The 20,365-nt window shown below is 46.9% G+C and overlaps 1 protein-coding gene across 5 annotated transcripts in view; it reads right to left on the reverse strand.

Annotated features, from left to right (window-relative positions):
- The window catches only part of ST6GALNAC2 (ST6 N-acetylgalactosaminide alpha-2,6-sialyltransferase 2), a 199,569-nt gene that overhangs the window by 74,028 nt on the left and 105,176 nt on the right, over window positions 1–20,365 (reverse strand). For all 5 annotated transcript variants that reach the window (XM_063960421.1, XM_063960422.1, XM_063960419.1 and 2 more), the window contains one exon: window positions 15,132–15,315. In XM_063960421.1, coding sequence (XP_063816491.1) covers window positions 15,132–15,315 — 184 coding nt within the window. The remainder of the gene's footprint in view (window positions 1–15,131; window positions 15,316–20,365) is intronic.

The raw sequence follows: 20,365 nt of genomic DNA on the forward strand, positions 1-20,365 counted from the left end.
TAGTGGATGCTGGGACTCCGTCAGGACCATGGGGATTATACCAAAGCTCCCAAACGGGCGGGAGAGTGCGGATGACTCTGCAGCACCGAATGAGAGAACTCCAGGTCCTCCTTAGTCAGGGTATCAAATTTGTAGAATTTTACAAACGTGTTCTCCCCTGACCACGTAGCTGCTCGGCAGAGTTGTAATGCCGAGACCCCTCGGGCAGCCGCCCAAGATGAGCCCACCTTCCTTGTGGAATGGGCCTTGACAGATTTAGGCTGTGGCAGGCCTGCCACAGAATGTGCAAGTTGAATTGTGCTACAAATCCAACGAGCAATCGTCTGCTTAGAAGCAGGAGCACCCAGCTTGTTGGGTGCATACAGTATAAACAGCGAGTCAGATTTTCTGACTCCAGCCGTCCTTGAAATATATATTTTCAATGCTCTGACAACGTCCAGCAACTTGGAATCCTCCAAATCGCTAGTAGCCGCAGGCACCACAATAGGCTGGTTCAGGTGAAACGCTGAAACCACCTTAGGCAGAAAGTGAGGACGCGTCCGCAGTTCTGCCCTGTCCGAATGGAAAATCAGATATGGGCTTTTATACGATAAAGCCGCCAATTCTGACACTCTCCTGGCTGAAGCCAGGGCCAGTAGCATGGTTACTTTCCATGTAAGATATTTCAAATCCACCGATTTGAGTGGCTCAAACCAATGGGATTTGAGAAAATCAAAAACTACATTAAGATCCCACGGTGCCACTGGGGGCACAACCGGGGGCTGTATATGTAGTACTCCTTTTACAAAAGTCTGGACTTCAGGAACTGAAGCCAATTCTTTCTGGAAGAAAATCGACAGGGCCGAAATTTGAACCTTAATGGACCCTAATTTGAGGCCCATAGACAATCCTGTTTGCAGGAAATGTAGGAATCGACCCAGTTGAAATTCCTCCGTCGGGGCCTTCCTGGCCTCACACCACGCAACATATTTTCTCCAAATGCGGTGATAATGTTGTGCAGTCACCTCCTTCCTGGCTTTTACCAGGGTAGGGATGACCTCTTCCGGAATGCCTTTTTCCCTTAGGATTCGGCGTTCAACCGCCATGCCGTCAAACGCAGCCGCGGTAAGTCTTGGAATAGACACGGTCCCTGCTGAAGCAGGTCCCGTCTTAGAGGTAGAGGCCACGGATCTTCCGTGAGCATCTCCTGAAGTTCCGGGTACCAAGTTCTTCTTGGCCAATCCGGAGCCACGAGTATCGTTCTTACTCCCCTTTGCCGTATAATTCTCAGTACTTTTGGTATGAGAGGCAGAGGAGGAAACACATACACTGACTGGTACACCCATGGTGTTACCAGAGCGTCTACAGCTATTGCCTGAGGGTCTCTTGACCTGGCGCAATACCTGTCCAGTTTTTTGTTGAGGCGGGACGCCATCATGTCCACCATTGGTCTTTCCCAATGGACCACAATCATGTGGAAGACTTCTGGATGAAGTCCCCACTCTCCCGGGTGCAGATCGTGTCTGCTGAGGAAGTCTGCTTCCCAGTTGTCCACTCCCGGGATGAACACAGCTGACAGTGCTAACACATGATTTTCTGCCCAGCGGAGAATCCTTGCAGCTTCTGCCATTGCCCTCCTGCTTCTTGTGCCGCCCTGTCTGTTTACGTGGGCGACTGCCGTGATGTTGTCCGACTGAATCAACACCGGCTGACCCTGAAGCAGAGGTTTTGCCAGGCTTAGAGCATTGTAGATTGCTCTTAGCTCCAGTATATTTATGTGAAGAGACGTCTCCAGGCTTGACCACACGCCCTGGAAGTTTCTTCCCTGTGTGACCGCTCCCCAGCCTCTCAGGCTGGCATCCGTGGTCACTAGGACCCAGTTCTGTATGCCGAATCTGCGGCCCTCTAACAGATGAGCACTCTGCAACCACCATAGCAGAGACACTCTTGTCCTTGTGGACAATTTTATCCGCTGATGCATCTGCAGATGCGATCCGGACCATTTGTCCAGCAGATCCCACTGAAAAGTTCGTGCATGGAATCTGCCGAATGGAATCGCTTCGTAAGAAGCTACCATTTTTCCCAGGACTCTTGTGCATTGATGCACAGATACTTTTCCTGGTTTTAGGAGGTTCCTGACCAGGTCAGATAACTCCTTGGCTTTTTCTTCGGAAGAAATACCTTTTTCTGAACAGTGTCCAGAATCATCCCTAGGAACAACAGACGTGTCGTCGGGATCAGTTGGGATTTTGGAAAATTCAGAATCCACCCGTGTTGTTGGAGCACTACTTGGGTTAGTGCTACTCCGACCTCCAGCTGTTCTCTGGATCTTGCCCTTATCAGGAGATCGTCCAAGTAAGGGATAATTAAGACGCCTTCTCTTCGAAGTAGGATCATCATTTCGGCCATTACCTTGGTAAAGACCCGGGGTGCCGTGGACAATCCAAACGGCAGCGTCTGAAACAGATAATGACAGTTTTGGACCACGAACCTGAGGTACCCTTGGTGTGAAGGACAAATTGGAACATGAAGGTAAGCATCCTTGATGTCCAAGGACACCATAAAATCCCCTTCTTCCAGATTCGCTATCACTGCTCTGAGTGACTCCATCTTGAACTTGAATTTTTGTATGTACAGGTTCAGAGATTTTAGATTTAGAATCGGTCTTACCGAGCCGTCCGGCTTCGGTACCACAAATAGCGTGGAGTAATACCCCTGTCCCTGTTGTAGGAGGGGTACCTTGACTATCACCTGCTGAGAATACAGCTTGTGAATGGCCTCCAATACCGTCGCCCTGTCGGAGGGAGACGTTGGCAAAGCAGACTTTAGAAAACGGTGAGGAGGGGACTTCTCGAATTCCAACCTGTAACCCTGAGATACTACCTGCAGGATCCAGGGGTCCACCTGCGAGTGAGCCCACTGTGCGCTGAAATGTTTGAGGCGACCCCCCACCGCCCCTGAGTCTGCTTGTAAGGTCCCAGCGTCATGCTGACGCCTTTGTAGAAGCCGGGGAGGGCTTCTGCTCCTGGGAAGGAGCTGCTTGTTGCAGTCTCTTACCCTTTCCTTTGCCTCGGGGCAAATAGGAATGTCCTTTTGCTCGTTTGTTCTTATAGGAACGAAAGGACTGCGGCTGAAAAGCCTGCGGCTTTTTCTGCTGGGAGGTGAGCTGGGGTAAAAAGGTGGATTTTCCGGCCGTTGCCGTGGCCACCAGATCCGATAGACCGACCCCAAATAATTCCTCCCCCTTATACGGCAATACTTCCATATGTCGTTTGGAATCCGCATCACCTGACCACTGGCGCGTCCATAAACTTCTTCTGGCAGATATGGACATCGCACTTACTCTTGATGCCAGAGTGCAAATATCTCTCTGTGCATCTCGCATATAAAGAAATGCATCCTTTAACTGCTCTATAGTCAGTAAAATACTGTCCCTATCCAGGATATCAATATTTTCAGACAGTGACTCCGACCAAGCCACGCCAGCACTGCACATCCAGGCTGAGGCGATTGCTGGTCTCAGTATAACACCCGTATGTGTGTATATACTTTTTAATGTATTCTCCAGCCTCCTATCAGCTGGATCCTTGAGGGCGGCCGTATCAGGAGACGGTAACGCCACTTGCTTTGGTAAGCGTGTGAGCGCCTTATCCACCCTAGGAGGTGTTTCCCAGCGCGCCCTAACCTCTGGCGGGAAAGGGTATAATGCCAATAACTTCTTTGAAATTAGCAGTTTTCTATCTGGGGTAACCCACGCTTCATCACACACTTCATTCAGTTCCTCTGATTCAGGAAAAACTATCGGTAGTTTTTTCACACCCCACATAATACCCCTTTTTGTGGTACTTGCAGTATCAGAGATATGCAAAGCCTCCTTCATTGCCGTGATCATATAACGTGTGGCCCTACTGGAAAATACGCTTGTTTCTTCACCGTCGACACTGGATTCAGTGTCAGTGTCTGGGTCTGTGTCGACCGACTGAGGTAAAGGGCGTTTTACAGCCCCTGACGGTGTCTGAGACGCCTGGACAGGTACTAACTGGTTTGCCGGCTGTCTCATGTCGTCAACCGACTTTTGTAGCGTGCTGACACTATCCCGTAATTCCATAAACAAAGCCATCCATTCTGGTGTCGACTCCCTAGGGGGTGACATCACCATTACAGGCAATTGCTCCGCCTCCACGCCAACATCGTCCTCATACATGTCGACACACGTACCGACACACAGCAGACACACAGGGAATGCTCTGATAGAAGACAGGACCCCACTAGCCCTTTGGGGAGACAGAGGGAGAGTTTGCCAGCACACACCCAAGCGCTATAAATATATATAGGGACAACCTTAATAAGTGTGTTCCCTTTATAGCAGCTCAAATATTATAAATATCGCCAATAAGTGCCCCCCCTCTCTGTTTTTACCCTGTTTCTGTAGTGCAGTGCAGGGGAGAGTCCTGGGAGCCTTCCTCGCAGCGGAGCTGGGCAGGAAAATGGCGCTGTGTGCTGAGGAGAATAGGCCCCGCCCCCTTTTCGGCGGGCTTCTTCTCCCGTTTTTTTTGGAACCTGGCAGGGGTTAAATACATCCATATAGCCCCAGGGGCTATATGTGATATATTTTAGCCAGAATAGGTATACAGGTTGAGTATCCCATATCCAAATATTCCGAAATACGGAATATTCCGAAATACGGACTTTTTTGAGAAAGAGTGAGATAGTGAAATCTTTGTTTTTTGATGGCTCAATGTACACAAACTTTGTTTAATACACAAAGTTATTAAAAATATTGTATTAAATGACCCCCAGGCTGTGTGTATAAGGTGTATATGAAACATAAATAAATTGTGTGAATGTAGACACACTTTGTTTAATGCACAAAGTTATAAAAAATATTGGCTAAAATGACCTTCAGGCTGTGTGTATAAGGTGTATATGAAACATAAATGCATTCTGTGCTTAGATTTAGGTCCCATCACCATGATATCTCATTATGGTATGCAATTATTCCAAACTACGGAAAAATCCGATATCCAAAATACCTCTGGTCCCAAGCATTTTGGATAAGGGATACTCAACCTGTATTACATTGCTGCCCAGGGCGCCCCCCCCCAGCGCCCTGCACCCTCAGTGACCGCTGGTGTGAAGTGTGCGGAGAGCAATGGCGCACAGCTGCAGTGCTGTGCGCTACCTCATGAAGACTGAGACGTCTTCTGCCGCCGGTTTCTGGACCTCTTCTCTATTCGGCATCTGCAAGGGGGTCGGCGGCGCGGCTCCGGTGACCCATCCAGGCTGTACCTGTGATCGTCCCTCTGGAGCTAGTGTCCAGTAGCCTAAGAAGCAAATCCATCCTGCACGCAGGTGAGTTCACTTCTTCTCCCCTAAGTCCCTCGTTGCAGTGAGCCTGTTGCCAGCAGGACTCACTGAAAATAAAAAACCTAACAAACTTTTTCTAAGCAGCTCTTTAGGAGAGCCACCTAGATTGCACCCTGCTCGGACGGGCACAAAAACCTAACTGGGGCTTGGAGGAGGGTCATAGGGGGAGGAGCCAGTACACACCACCTAGTGGTCAAACTTTTAAATTTTGTGCCCTGTCTCCTGCGGAGCCGCTATTCCCCATGGTCCTGACGGAGTCCCAGCATCCACTAGGACGTCAGAGAAAATAGATGAAGGATTTATGCTAATACATGGTGTGCCTAGGCACAGCAGAGAAGCCAAGATGATCGTGGCTCCATCTGTATGGAGGTGGAGGGTTCAGTAATGATGGGGTCGATGGAACATAATAAGTAGCAATATATGTATGTGCAGGGTCGGGTTAAGCCGTGGGGGGCCCGGGGCACTAAAGACAGAGGGACCAGGGAGAAGGAAGGGTGTACATTAGGTTGTGCATACCTTACAACATGACTCATTCCAGGAAGGACAAAATGCTTTCTACCTGGATTTCCCTCTTAATATATGATATCAGGGCCGGTTCAAGGGCGCTCTGCGACCCGGGCAGGAAAAGGGGTGTGGCCTAATACAGGGGGCGTGGTCAGTTACGCCCCCTGTACATTGCTAGCTCCGCTTGAATGCTGAGCGGTGCGCGATGACGTCATCGCGCACCGCACAGCAAAAGGTCCTCTCCACGAAGGGAAACTAGACGCTATGCGTCTAGTTCCCTTCGTGGAGAGGACCTTTGCTGTGCGGTGCGCGATGACGTCATCGCGCACCGCTCAGCAAAGTTACTCTCCACGAAGGGAAACTAGACGCATAGCGTCTAGTTCCCTTCACAGGAGGCGGACGGCAGCGGGCAGCGGAGGCGGACGGGGGACACAGCGGGCAGCAGTGGCGGATCTTGCCACGGTGCGGCGCCCTCCGGATGGCGCCAGCGCCCTCCGGAAGGCGGCGCCCCGGGCAAAAGTCCTGCTTGCCCATGGCAAGATCCGCTACTGTATGATATATGGCGTCACCAGTGTTGAACTATTTAATTTAAAAGAAAGGTATTTCAACACAGGTGATTGCAATCATACATTAAAAGGGAAGCAGAGCATTGTGTCCCTCCTGGAAAGGGTCATGTTGGGAGGTATGTTTTATAAAGTTTTCTTGTAGTGGAGCAAAGACAACTTAAACAACCCTAAAATACACATACCAAAAAAAAATCTATAATTTACCTTGTCACATTCAAGAATATCAGCAGCTACTTACACACTTAGACAGGACTCAGGATTACTGTACTCTCTGTCTCTCTGTCTCTCTCTCTCTAGACCCAAATGCTCTCATTAGATAACAGGTTATACAGGACCCAGACAGCCAAGAGGGAAGGAAGAGAAGATGAGATTCCTGGGTCACTTACAGCTCTCTCTCCCCTCCTATCTCTCCTCTAGTCAGCAAGCTCCATCGGTAGATCATGAAATCTGATACTCCTGTGTCTCTGCCTACACTGCATATTGGTGGTCATTCCGAGTTGTTCGCTCGTTATTTTTTTTTCGCAACGTGGCAATTAGTCGCAATGTCCGCAGTACGACTGCGCCAAGTAAATTTGCTATGCAGTTAGGTATTTTACTCACGGCATTACGAGGTTTTTTCTTCGTTCTGGTGATCGTAATGTGATTGACAGGAAGTGGGTATTTCTGGGCGGAAACAGGACGTTTTATGGGAGTGTTTGAAAAAACGCTACAGTTTCTGGGGAAAACGCGGGAGTGGCTGAAGAATCGGAGGAGTGTCTGGGCGAACGCTGGCTGTGTTTGTGACGTCAAACCAGGAACGACAAGCACTGAACTGATCGCACTGGCAGAGTAAGTCTCGAGCTACTCAGAAACTGCACAGAGAAGTCTTTTCGTAATATTGCGAATCTTTCGCTCGCAATTTTGATAAGCTAAGATTCACTCCCAGTAGGCGGCGGCTTAGCGTGTGCAAAGCTGCTAAAAGCAGCTTGCGAGCGAACAACTCGGAATGAGGGCCATTGTCCTGCTCACATTCTGACAGTCTGGTTCTGTTGCTGCACAAAAGGGAAAGCTAGTGATGTCAGTGTGTTCTGGCCAGGGGGGCTCCCTGGCAGGGTGGAGGGGCGGGGTACAGTATTCCCTGCACCTTCCCTTTAATCTGGCTATGTGTATGTGTGTAAATATGTATGTATACACATACAATTAAATATCCCCACCAGACCCCGTATGCAGATGCAGTGCTGGGGGTTTTGCAGGATAGGTGGCGCTAGGCTGAAGCTTTGCCTAGGGTGCAGAGAGACCTTGCACCTGCCCTGTCCACACTATGTCCAGGTTTTCTTCAACTTCCACCATCACTCAGTGTCTACCTCATCATGTATCTTGCCCCCTGTTCCCACCTTTATCCTTCAACCCTAGTCTCCGACACCTTTTCCTCTCTCCCCTCCCATCTCCCCTCCACCACTCTGTTTCCTTTCCCCTCCTCTCCTGTTACCTCACTTTCATTCACCTCTGCCCCACAATGGTCCTACTACCCCACCACTCAGCACTGCTCCCTACCTCCTATCCCTGTCATTTCACCACACCCCCATCCACATCACACTGAACTCCTTCCCTGCCTACTTCCTGCAGTTTTCCTTACAATCTCAGGCACCTGCACCATCACTAATCTCTCAGCATCCTTGCCCTCCAAATTAATCTCACCTCAACACTACAGCAACCCTGATAATCTCATTCACATCTCTCCGACAAACTCTCTCCCTTCCTTCTGTGCCCTCTGGAATGCCAGATCTGTGTCAACCCCATGACCTTTTTTTATCTCGAACTCCCTAAATATCCTGATGCTGAAACCTAGGGTTTCCCCTCTTACACCACTTCTCCCACTGCTCTTTCCACTGGGGCCTCGCATTAACACCTCATTCAGCCGGTCTGTGGGTCCACGTGGTGGTGGTGTGTTGGGGTCCTTCTATTCTCTGGTTACTCTTACCGACTGATACCAACAAAACCATCCCTTACATTCAAGGTCCATGCTATACATCTCCACCAACCTGTTCACCTTCGAGTAGCTGTTATTTACTATCCCCCTGACATTTCCACCAAATTACTCAATCCCTTCCTGGCTCACTCGCTTCCTCTCTTCAGACATTCCTTCCATTATCTTAGGTGATTTCACCATCCCAATTGATATCCCAACAGAATACCCTGACACTAAATTTCTTAACCACATCATCGCTTGGTCTCTCCCAGTGGACCACATCACCCTCCCATGTGAATGGGAACTCACTTGATGTGGTCTTCATTCACCATTATGATATTGATGACTTCTCCAACTTCCCATCCCCCCTCTCTGACCATCACCTACTCTCTTAACTTATACCTCTCTGCTACTCCATCTCTACCTCCTAAGGCTAAGCGTAACATTGAGGCCATCAACATAGTTTCCTTATCCTTCCTGCTTGACTAATTTTTCTCTCTTATTCTCTCTTTCTTGAACAAGCCACTTTCCCTATACAATGCCTCCCCTACTATATTTGGTAACTAATGCAGAGGGCTGACCACTGTTTGTAGCTAAAGGATATATTTGGTAACTAATGCAGAGGGCTGACCACTGTTTGTAGCTAAAGGATATATTTGGTAACTAATGCAGAGGGCTGACCACTGTTTGTAGCTAAAGGATATATTTGGTAACTAATGCAGAGGGCTGACCACTGTTTGTAGCTAAAGGATATATTTGGTAACTAATGCAGAGGGCTGACCACTGTTTGTAGCTAAAGGATATATTTGGTAAATTGTTAAGTGGATTAATATCTGTAGTCAGCAAAAACTTTGTAATTGACTGTGTTTAGTGATCTCACATTTGGTAGTGATTAACACCGTTTGGAGGAGGGTTGCTGTGTGGGGGAGGGGGTTGTAATCACAAGGAGCTTGTGTTTGTAGACTTACTTAACCAGTACAGCATAGGATGCCAGGCCTATTAGGACGCTGCAGTGACTAGTATATGAAGTGGCTAGTTATTAAGTGGCAGCTAATATCAATAGCAGTGTTATACCTGTGTTAAACCGAAGGAAAACAGAAGGCAAACAAACTAATAAGATAACAAACGACTGCATTACAACCTAAATACTCTGGACCTTTATGTGGCCTCTCCTCGCCTCAAACATGAAAACACCAAGACCAGGCTTACCACCTCTCTGGCTGAGAACATCAAGTCTGCCCCTGGGCCTAACCATCAAGATGAACAGGGAACTGTGGGGGAAGAGGACCAGGATCAGCAGGGACATCACCATTGCGTCTGAGTATGCCCCCCACATTCTCCTTCCCACCCGTACTAAGATCTGATCAAAATGTTATCCCACTCCTACTTCTGCCACTAGTTACCTGCTATTGTGTTTTTTTTTCCCTCTTCATTGCTCGCTTCCACCCCACCATGTGTTTTCCTGTAATGTTTACATCCACTGATTGCACACCTTTCCATTGCGCCCTACATGCAGGGTACATCATACTGCTACATAAGCATCCGTTTTCCAATATATGAACTTGGCCTTGTATGGCTCACCTCCCACAGTGTAACCTTCAAAGTGCGCCCAACATGGCTGCCCCATATGGTACACTTGTGGATGGGATGAAAAATACATGGACCTTGTGGTTTTGTTGGAACCCTACTCTAAACTGTAGGACTCTGAAATCACCCCCATTTTGTGTCATCTCTTCTAGGGGTAGACTATTCCACCCTGGGTAATCCTACCCGGAGCGCCCAAGATGGCTGCTGCACTTGGTACCTGTGAGGGTGGAATACACAACCCTTGGAAGTTATTACCCAAAATACCTACACCAATCCTGCATTATGCTTTCTGTGTGCTTAAGGTTATTCTTTTATGTCTGTGTTGCTTGTCTATTGTTGTATTACTCAAATCCTTTGTATCATGTGTATTGTTTTTGATGTCTGTAAAGCGCCTTGAGTCCTGTTGGAGAAAGAGCGCTATATAAATAAAATTATTATTATTATTAATTATTATTACTTCTGCACTTGACTCTGTTCCAGCTACCACTATTCACCTTCGAAGATCAACACTTCAACCCTGGCATTCCAAATTCGCCAGATATCTGCAAAAATGTTCACGTACCGCCGAGAGTCAGTGGAGGAAATCACATTCTACAGCAGACTTCCTCCATTTTAAATCTATTTTATCATTCTACAGTACTGCCCTTTCTGTCTCCAAACAGCCATACTTCAAGAACCTAATCTCCTCCCAATCTTTAAACCCATGACATCTCTTTGCCACTGTCAAATCCCTCCTCTGCTCACCCCCTCCTCGACCCCCTTCTTCACTCCTTGCCCTTGACTTTGCCACCTTCTTCACATCCAAAGTTCATTCCATAAATCAGGACATCATATCCCAACAGACCCTCAACTACTGGCCCCCTCCTTTCCCTGTCCACCCCTCCCCAACCATCTTACCAACTCTGATATCTTTTGTAAGTGGAGATGAAGTAATAGCCCTCATCTGGTCGTTGTCTCCCCCAACCACCTCCCCACTTGACCTCTGCTACATCCCTCCTTCTGCCTGCCCCCTTCTTGCCCACCTTTTGACTCTCTCTCTCTCATCAGGCACCGTCCTCTGCCTTCAAGCATGCTCTTGTCTCCCTTTTTCTCAAAAAAAAACTACCCTTGATCCTAACACTCTCTCCTCCCTTTTGCCTCCAAACTCCTTGAGCATATCGTCTATTGCCGCTTTACTGCCTTTCTTTCCTACCACTCCCCGCTTGAACCATTTCAGTCTGGTTTCCTTCCTCTCATCTCACCTGAAACTGCCTTCACAAAAGTCTGCAATCACCTCCATGCTGCCAAATCCAAGGGCCACTACTCTCTGCTTATTCTCCTTGACCTATCTGTGGACCACCCTCTCCTCCTGCAAATCCTTCACTCCATTGGTCTCCGCTATACTGCCCCCTCCTGGCTATCTTCCTACCTCTCTGACCACTCCTTCTCTGTCTTCTCTCTTGTCTCCGCCTCTCCCCCTCTTCCCCTAACAGTAGGTGTCCCCCAAGGTTCTGTTCTTGGACCTCTCCTTTTCTCACGCTATACATCCTCTTTAGGTGAGCTCATTTATTCTTTTGACTTCCAATATCATCTCTACGCTGATGACACTCAAATCTTCCTTTCCTCCCCTGACTTCTCACCCTCTCTCCTCACTCGTATCTCCAGCAGTCTCTCTGCTATCTCTCTTGGATGTCCAAGCGTTTTCTTAAACTTAGTAGGGGAAACAGAGGGAAGCCTCTGTAACACCATCAAATGGCATCAATTTCGTGAAGCTCCCTCTGTTATTATTTTATCATTTTGCTTTAGTAAATCTGAAACAAATCACATTTGCCATTACAGTTATGGGAAATGTGATCTGCATACTAAAAATATGTGAATTTGAGGGCAACGAAGGAAAATTTGGTGAATTTTCCTCCAAAAGCCCTTTAAGTGATACTAAAATAATGTGAAAAGGGTGTGAAAATAATCCTATATAAAAAAAATGCTAATGCTGCTCCTCACCTCTATGGGAGGAATTCAAGTGTTTTGCTCGCCGGTAGCCACTAGATGTCACCCAACGGACCAATGATTTTACTGTTATGTTGTTCCGTCATTTTAACGGGCTGGTAAGTAATTGATAAATATGCTTCTAAACTCATGAGTAGATATGGATAGTAATACAATTATTATTACAATATTATAACTGATCATTTGTTTTCATTAATCTGTCTAAAACATTACTTGTTGACTACTTAACCATTTCAACATTGCATAAACCAGCAACACAATATAGTATTAGTGCAATATTTTCCTATATCCTGACCCATGAAACGGTTAATACTAGCACCCACAACTGTGCTTCTGATGACCCCATCACAGAGAGTTTAGGACATAGAAACCCTGTGTTTGTCTCTAGCGGCTGCTCTTTTAAAAATAAGGAATCTCATTGTTTCCGAGATTTGATATACTGAAGGACTGAAATGTCTCATTCTGCTGTTCCATTAAGTGGTTCTTGTACCCTCCTCTGTAGAATTCAGAGTGAGACACACATTATGGAAAGCTTTGTACATGTTCGTGTGAGCTCATTGTGATGGCTGGCACTATGAATTTGTGGTTAGTGGTATGGGATTGTTAGTCATAAATAATCACGTATACTCTGCCCATAGCAACAGCTAAACTATGCCATAGGGACTGTGGTCTGGGTTTTTACATGATTTTTCTCAATAAAGTCTTGTGTGTTAATAGCTGTATATTATTGATATGATATGGTACTTAAGGCCCGTACACACTGGCCGATATGTCGTCCGTTCTCTTGAACGGACGATATATCGCGGGTCTGTCGGCCAGTGTGTATGGCCGATACGTCTGTGAACTTCAACGTCCACAGACGTATCGCGTCGGCCCCGCAGCACAGCCGACGGCCAATATATCGGTAGATATATTGGCGCGTCGTTGTGTGTGTACGAGCGGTCGGCCAACCGCCCGTACACATGCTACGGCGGCCGGCGGTGATTGACAGCTGAACTGGGTGGGTGTGTGTACACTCCCACCCAGTTCATGACGTCAGTCCCAGACAGATCGGGCAGTGTGTATGCACACATCAATTGATCAGCAGATTTATCTTCCAGTGTGTACCCACCTTTAGTCTATACAGTTAATGTTACTTTTTTTTTCAAAACTGCATAATTGGTATTCTGTAATAGGTAAGAAACAACTTTACTATATGTTTCTTTTCCATCCTAAGATAGCTAAAAAGTTAACCCATGGCAGTGACTACACCAAGTTCACAGTTATGTGAGACACAGGGTCCCATCATGAAAACAATGTGAGGTCCCAACATAATTTACCTCTCCACATGCTCCTTACATGCCCTGCAGACCTCCCCACATAGTTTGTTTATGCCATCAGTTCTCTAGTTCTCTACATGCCCCTTTGATGCCAACAGTCTCTTCCCCTGGGCCGTCTTTTCATATAGGCTCAATGGGCAGTTGCCCAAGGGCCCCAAGAGTATAAGGGCCCTAGGATGATAGCTGAGGGTCCCCTTTTTCCAAGGGTACCAGATTTTTAAAAATCCCTGGGGAACTGTAGCTATCCAACTTCAAAGCAGTGGTCCCCATCTGAGCCTGTTAATTGCTCTTCCCAGCCAGATATCTCAGTTTCTGTCTGACTTAGTTTTCTGAGGGTATACTTCAAAAGTTGGGACTCTCCCCTTTTAGTGGACACTGGCAGCTTGTCTCTACTATGCCTAGGTATCAGCCTTCCAGCAGCTGGCCCTTGCTTCAGCTCCACACACCTGGGATGCAGTTTTATATTTTTGTCGGTCAATTGCTCTGGTTCCTGAACTCTAATCCCCTAGTCCCCAGTAACTCCTGAAAGGTGGAACTCTCTAGTTTTTTATCCCAATATATTTCCAGGAACTGGAGATATCTGCAATCAAGCAACCTGCCCTCCCACTGGAAAATTATGAATATTAAGTCCACTCCTCTATCCACCCCTCCCTTGCGTATTAAACACCCCCTACCCCCCTGAAAGCCATGTACTGACGCACCTTCATCAGCCCAATGCCCTCTTCTACAGTTTAGTGTTCGCCCTCCTGCCCCATCTCCCACCATCTGTGTAGTAAAGGAGTAATTATCAGAAATTACTGCTCCAGATACTACATTCTGAGCGGAATATAGAACATCCCCTACCAGCCCCGGGACATTAAAGCTGCCACTGGAGGATGGGTAGAGGCGTACACTGCTGTGAAGATGGCCCTGCTCCCCCCCACCATGATTATATATATATATATATATACATACATATATATAGTCCCAAGAAAAAGAAACCAGTACCTCCAAATCACTGCATAATAAAATCTTTATCAAAAGTAAGATCTTAAAAACACCAGAGGCAAGAAACATAGGATGAAGCACATGGGGTGTCAAAAAAACTGCATAATATCATATCACCATTTCAAAGTGGTAAGTAGTGCAAGCCTCCAGCAACAGACCCACCTGTCTGTTGCTGGAGGCTTGCACTACTTACCACTTTGAAATGGTGATATGATATTATGCAGTTTTTTTGACACCCCATGTGCTTCATCCTATGTTTCTTGCCTCTAGTGTTTTTAAGATCTTACTTTTGATAAAGATTTTATTATGCAGTGATTTGGAGGTGCTGGTTTCTTTTTCTTGGTACTATTGTAACATATTATGTACCCAGCACTCCTAATATGGACGATACTGTGTGCGGCAGGCTATACGACTATTCTATGAGCATATATATATATATATATATATATATATTTATTACACATATATATAACTGACATTTTGATATTTTGAACAGGCACAGATGAGAGCTTGTATTCCATCATTGATTCTCATTATGCTTCTGAAGTACCTGTTAAACTTATGGGCCCTACACATTACCCGACTGGCCGCCGAGCTGCCCGACGGCCGATACGGCCGACTCCCCCCATCACCCAGCCGCATAGCCCTGCATGCTAATATGGACGAGATTGTCCATATTGGCATGCAGGTATAAATGAGCCGGCACCAACGATGAACAAGTGTGGGGCCGCGCATCGTTCATCGTTAGAGCACACACTGAAAGATATGAAAGATATCTCGTTCATTAATGAACGAGATCATTCATATCTTTCAGTGGTATCGGTAAATGTGTAGGGCCTTTCTAGAACTTCAATTTGTGTACACTGCAAATACGGAAACTTGGATTACCTTCCAGGGGAAGATCCTTCCAGCCATATGGCACCGGTCTCTGGCTGAGTTTTTTCCTGGTGTCTTCAGTCCTATGACTGTCCCACATAAGCAATGGGATGTCAAAACTAAACAATTTTCTAAAATAAGTGTCATTTTGTGCACGAAGACGGAGAGACGTGGGACAGGCAGGCGCAGGATGTACCTGAGAGGGCATAAAAAGACAAGAAATTGTTAAGGAATCACAGTACTGCAATAGGGAAACTTCAAAGGCATTTTACTAAATGGTCCTACATCTTATAACCCAATGCTAGCAGTATTTTTCATAATTAATAAAATCTCCACAACATTATTTGTATATATAAAATAGATGACACAAGATATTTTGACTTTGTGTGCCATTTATCCCAAGCATTGAATGGTCTACTTTTATCTAATTCATACAAATATCTCCTCTCGGTCTAGTGAAGTGGGCAGGGCCACGATAACACTATTCACATTATGGAGTCCCAGCCACTGTCTCAGAATTATTTATCAACAGTTATTTATACAGCGCACTCACATTCCGCAGCGTTTTACAGAGAATCGTCATTCAGCTTACAATATATATCCCCCTCCCCCCCCCCCCCCCCCCCCCCCCCCCCCCACACACACACACACACACACACACACACACACGTGTCCTCTTGCAATGTTGTTGCAGCATGCAGGCCTCAGTCAAACTCCCGGCTCTCCCATGTAAAGCAGATGGATAGCGGGTGCGAACATCTGCGCGCTCCCGCTGTCCCGAAAGACGCATGCCGCAACAAAGTAAAAGGACACATCTGTATGCACACTAGGGTTAATTGTTTAGTCGGGAGCCAATTAACCCACCAGTATATTTTTGAATTGTGAAAGGAAACCCACACAAGCATGGGGAGATTATACAAACTCCACCCATTTAGGGCTGTGGTGTGAATCGAACCCAAGAGTGCTGTATCCTTAAATCAGGGTGTCACACATTTAGAGGTACAGGTTGAGTATCCCTTATCCAAAACGCTTTGGACCAGAAGTATTTTGGATATCGTTTTTTTCCGTATTTTGGAATAATTGCATACCATAATGAGATATCATGGTGATGGGACCCAAGCCTAAGCACAGAATGCATTTATGTTTCATATACACCTTATACACACAGCCTGAAGGTCATTTTAGCCAATATTTTTTATATCTTTGTGTATTAAACAAAGTGTGTATACATTCACACAATTCATTTATGTTTCATATACACCTTATACACACAGCCTGAAGGTCATTTAATACAATATTTTTAATAACTGTGTATTAAACAAAGTTTGTGTACATTGAGCCATCAGAAAACAAAGGTTTCACTATCTCACTCTCACTCAAAAAATTCTGTATTTCGGAATATTCCGTATTTCGGAATATTTGGATATGGGATACTCAACCTGTAAATAGGATGATATAGGCTAATTCAGCAGGACTCTATTTACTAAATAGACTATGCATATGTCTAGAAAAACCCTATACAAGACACAATATAATTACCCACAGATTTTACCACGTGACTTCAACTTGTAGGTTATTCAATTAATCACCCATGTGGTAAGGCAACACAGGGAAGTGTTACCTTGGAGTTAAAGTGACATCACCTAATGTATCCCCCTCCTGGCCCGGGCTACCTGAAGTGGGCATACACTAGAGATATGGCACAGTGATGTTAACGACCCGCAGGGCTGCGCATCGGCCGTCATCAGCTGCATACACGCCAGGCAATATAGTAAACGATATCGCTCAGGAGGGTAAAACTGTGCAATATCATTTACTATGGGGGTCATTCCGAGTTGTTCGCTCGCTAGCAACTTTTTGCAGCGCCTAAGGGAGAGTGTATTTTAGCTTTGCAAGTGTGTGAACGCTTTTGCAGCCGACGGCACAAAAAAGTTTTTTGCAGTTTCTGAGTAGTTCTGGACTTACTTAGCCGCTGCAATCACTTCAGTCTTTTTGGTCCCGGAATTGACGTCAGACACCCGCTCTGCAAACGCTTGGACACGCCTGAGTTTTTGCAAACACTCCCAGAAAACGGTCAGTTGACACCCACAAACACCCTCTTTCTGTCAATCACCTTGCAATTTGTACCTGTACGACGCGCCTGCGCAATGCGGTGCATACGCATGTGCAGTTTTGCAGAGAATTAACCTGATCGCAGCGCTGCAAAAAGTTGCTAGCGAGCGATCAACTCGAAATGACCCCCTATATCGCCTAGTGTGTACGCTCCTTTAGTCATAAGGGGCTAGCTGAAAAGCCCTGGACAGTTACCCACGAGCTGAAGCTGTGAGATAGAGCCTGCATCTAATTGATTTCTGTATTACAGGTTTTACATTAATATATTTTAACCATTTTATTTATTTGGGCCTGATTCATACTGCATGTTGTTGTCCTTGCTGCTGCTGTTGCTACCTTATGACCCACGCTATTGTGATTATATGCTAATATGGGTAGAAGCTAACCTGAGCAAAGGGATGCCCACTGCAGACGCATCATTTCCATCTGATGGCCTATAATTGCTGTACCATCATTGCAAATCAGAACATGTCGCAGAGTCTGAGTACCGCAGGGTGAGCTTCTCTCTGGGGACTCAGAGAGCTCTTCAGTAGCAATTAAGCTCACAACTGCTAATTTCTGTATGCCCAGAGAACACCATCTGAATGGCCATGACACGCCTGCGTTTACCCGGCAATTCCCCATTGCCACCCATAAACTCTGTCTTCCTGTCACTCATTCTGCGACTAATTGCTCATTGAGACAGCTATAGCACTTCAATTGCTGTGCATGCACACTGAGGCTCATACACATGTACAGTAACAAAACCTCAACTAATTTGTGTCCAACAGCCGCCTTGCGACCACATCTGAATCAGGCCCCATGTTTAGAACTTTGATGTTACTAGCAATCTATGTTTCCCAATAAAAGTGGAGGATGTAAAGCTGGAGGATGACCTGACTTGATATAATTATTCATGTATATAGCAGTACTCATATGGAAAATGTGGAATCAGCCACTTCAGTCCCTGTCCCATTGGAGCTTGTAGTATGAATACACCAGTACACACACCAGGGTCCATTTTGTCAGAAGCCAGTTAAGCTACCAGCTTAACACATAATGCCCACCACAATAGTAGCACCCCCTACACACATAATGCCCACCACTCCCTTTGTGCAGCCTTCTCACCCTCCCACTCGCTTACCTGCAGGAGTCAAGAGGAAACAGCACATTACCCAGCCGGCCAACTGCTGTAAAAAGCCCCATGGGAACTGCTGGGGTGGAGCAACATGCGGCTGGGTTCTAGGGGGATCCCTCCTGCCATGGCTGCAAGCTACGAGGGTGGGGGTGTTCGGGCACTACTTGCCGCGACTGCATGCTGGGGGTGAAAGGGTACTGTTTGACATTACAGGCTGAATGATTGATGGATGGGATGAGGTTCGGGCATTACGGCCCGCGGCTACATGCTGAAGGGGTGAGAAGGATGTGTTTGGGCAATACCGCCAGTGCTGCAGGCTAGGTGGAAGTGGGTGGAGGATTGGCCAATACCCCCCGCGATATGAAATAACCCGGGTTTCTAGGGTCCAGCCTTCAGTGCCTGACCGATGCTGCTGTGGCCGGGCAAGGTGGGCGGATGGAGGCGGAACAGAACCGTCTTCAATTAAAACTAAATGCAGTTCCACCCTATTTTAACCCCAGCGTGTCTTTAACATAAACTACCCTTCTGTCTCTTCACAACCATCCTGCCATGTCTCACCAGTGTCAACCCGTACTCCCCCCCCCCCGAATATCTCCCCTTGCATCATTTCAGCACCAGACTGTGTCTTATCAGTGTCATCGCCGCCTGCATCTATCCAGCACCCCCTGCGTCTCTTCAACACTACCCCATTAAGAATTTCACCAGTGTGGCCCCGACTGTGTCTCACTAGTACCATCTTCTTGCCTCTCCATCTCACCCCACATGTACCTCCAGCAGCAGATCATCCCACATTTGTCCCTGCAGCAGCTCACCTTACTGAAATAAGTTCTGTGAGAGCCTGGAGTCCTGGCCTGTCCTGTCCAGTGGCTGGCTCTGAAGCGCTTGTGCAGTGACTGCAGTCACACAGTGTGCTTACTCCACACACTCACAGAACAGAAATGCGGTCTCCCGTCGGCGTCCACACGGGTCTTAAGCTAGGTACACACTATACAATTATCTGGCAGATAATCTGCCAGATCTAGCTGGTTGGAATGAAAATCTGGTAATAGAACCAAGGTTCAAACCAATCCGATTGCAGGAACTGCAGTACCACATTAAGATCCCAAGGTGCCAAAGGAGGCACAAAGGGTGGTTGTATGTGCAGAACTCCTTTCAAGAATGTCTGAACCTCAGGGAGAGCAGCCAATTGTTTCTGGAACAAATTGGACAAGGCCGAAATCTGGACCTTTATGGAGTCCAAGCGTAGGCCCACATCCACTCCTGCTTGCAGAAAGAGGAGAAACCGTCCTAGTTGAAACTCCACCGTAGGAATCTTCTTGGATTTACACCAAGACATATACTTTTTCCAGATTCGATGGTAATGCTTAGACGTTACACCCTTCCTAGCTTAAATCAGAGTAGGAATGACTTTGTTTGGAATGCCTTTCCAAGCTAAGATCGACCGTTCAACCTCCATGCCGTCAAACGTAGCCATTAGTAAGTCTTGATAGGCAAACGTCCCCTGTTGTAGAAGGTCCTCGCGAAGAGGAAGAGGCCTCAGATGCTCCAGCAGTAATTCCAGAAGATCCGCGTACCAAGCCCTTCTTGGCCAGTCCGTAGCAATGAGGATCGCCTAAACTTTTGTTCTTGTTATTAGTTTGAGAATCCTTAGGATGAGTGGAAGTGGAGGGAACACATACACTGACTGGAACACCCACGGAGTTACCAGGGCGCCCACCGCCACTGCTTCTGGATCCCTTGACCTGTAACAGTACCTCTGAAGCTTATTGTTGAGGCGAGAGGCCATCATGTCTATCTGAAGTACACCCCATCGGCTTGTTACCTCTGCGAATACTTCTGGGTGGAGGCCCCAATCTGCTGGATGGAGATCGTGTCTGCTGAGGAAGTCCGCTTCCCCGTTGCCTACTCCTGGAATGATCGCCGACAGCACCACCACATGTCTTTCTGCCCAGAGGAGGATTCTTGTTACCTCTGACATTGCAGCTCTGCTCTTCGTTCCGCCCTGCCTGATTATGTA

Source organism: Pseudophryne corroboree, chromosome 3, assembly GCF_028390025.1.
Source record: "Pseudophryne corroboree isolate aPseCor3 chromosome 3, aPseCor3.hap2, whole genome shotgun sequence".
Taxonomy (NCBI): Eukaryota; Metazoa; Chordata; class Amphibia; order Anura; family Myobatrachidae; genus Pseudophryne; species Pseudophryne corroboree.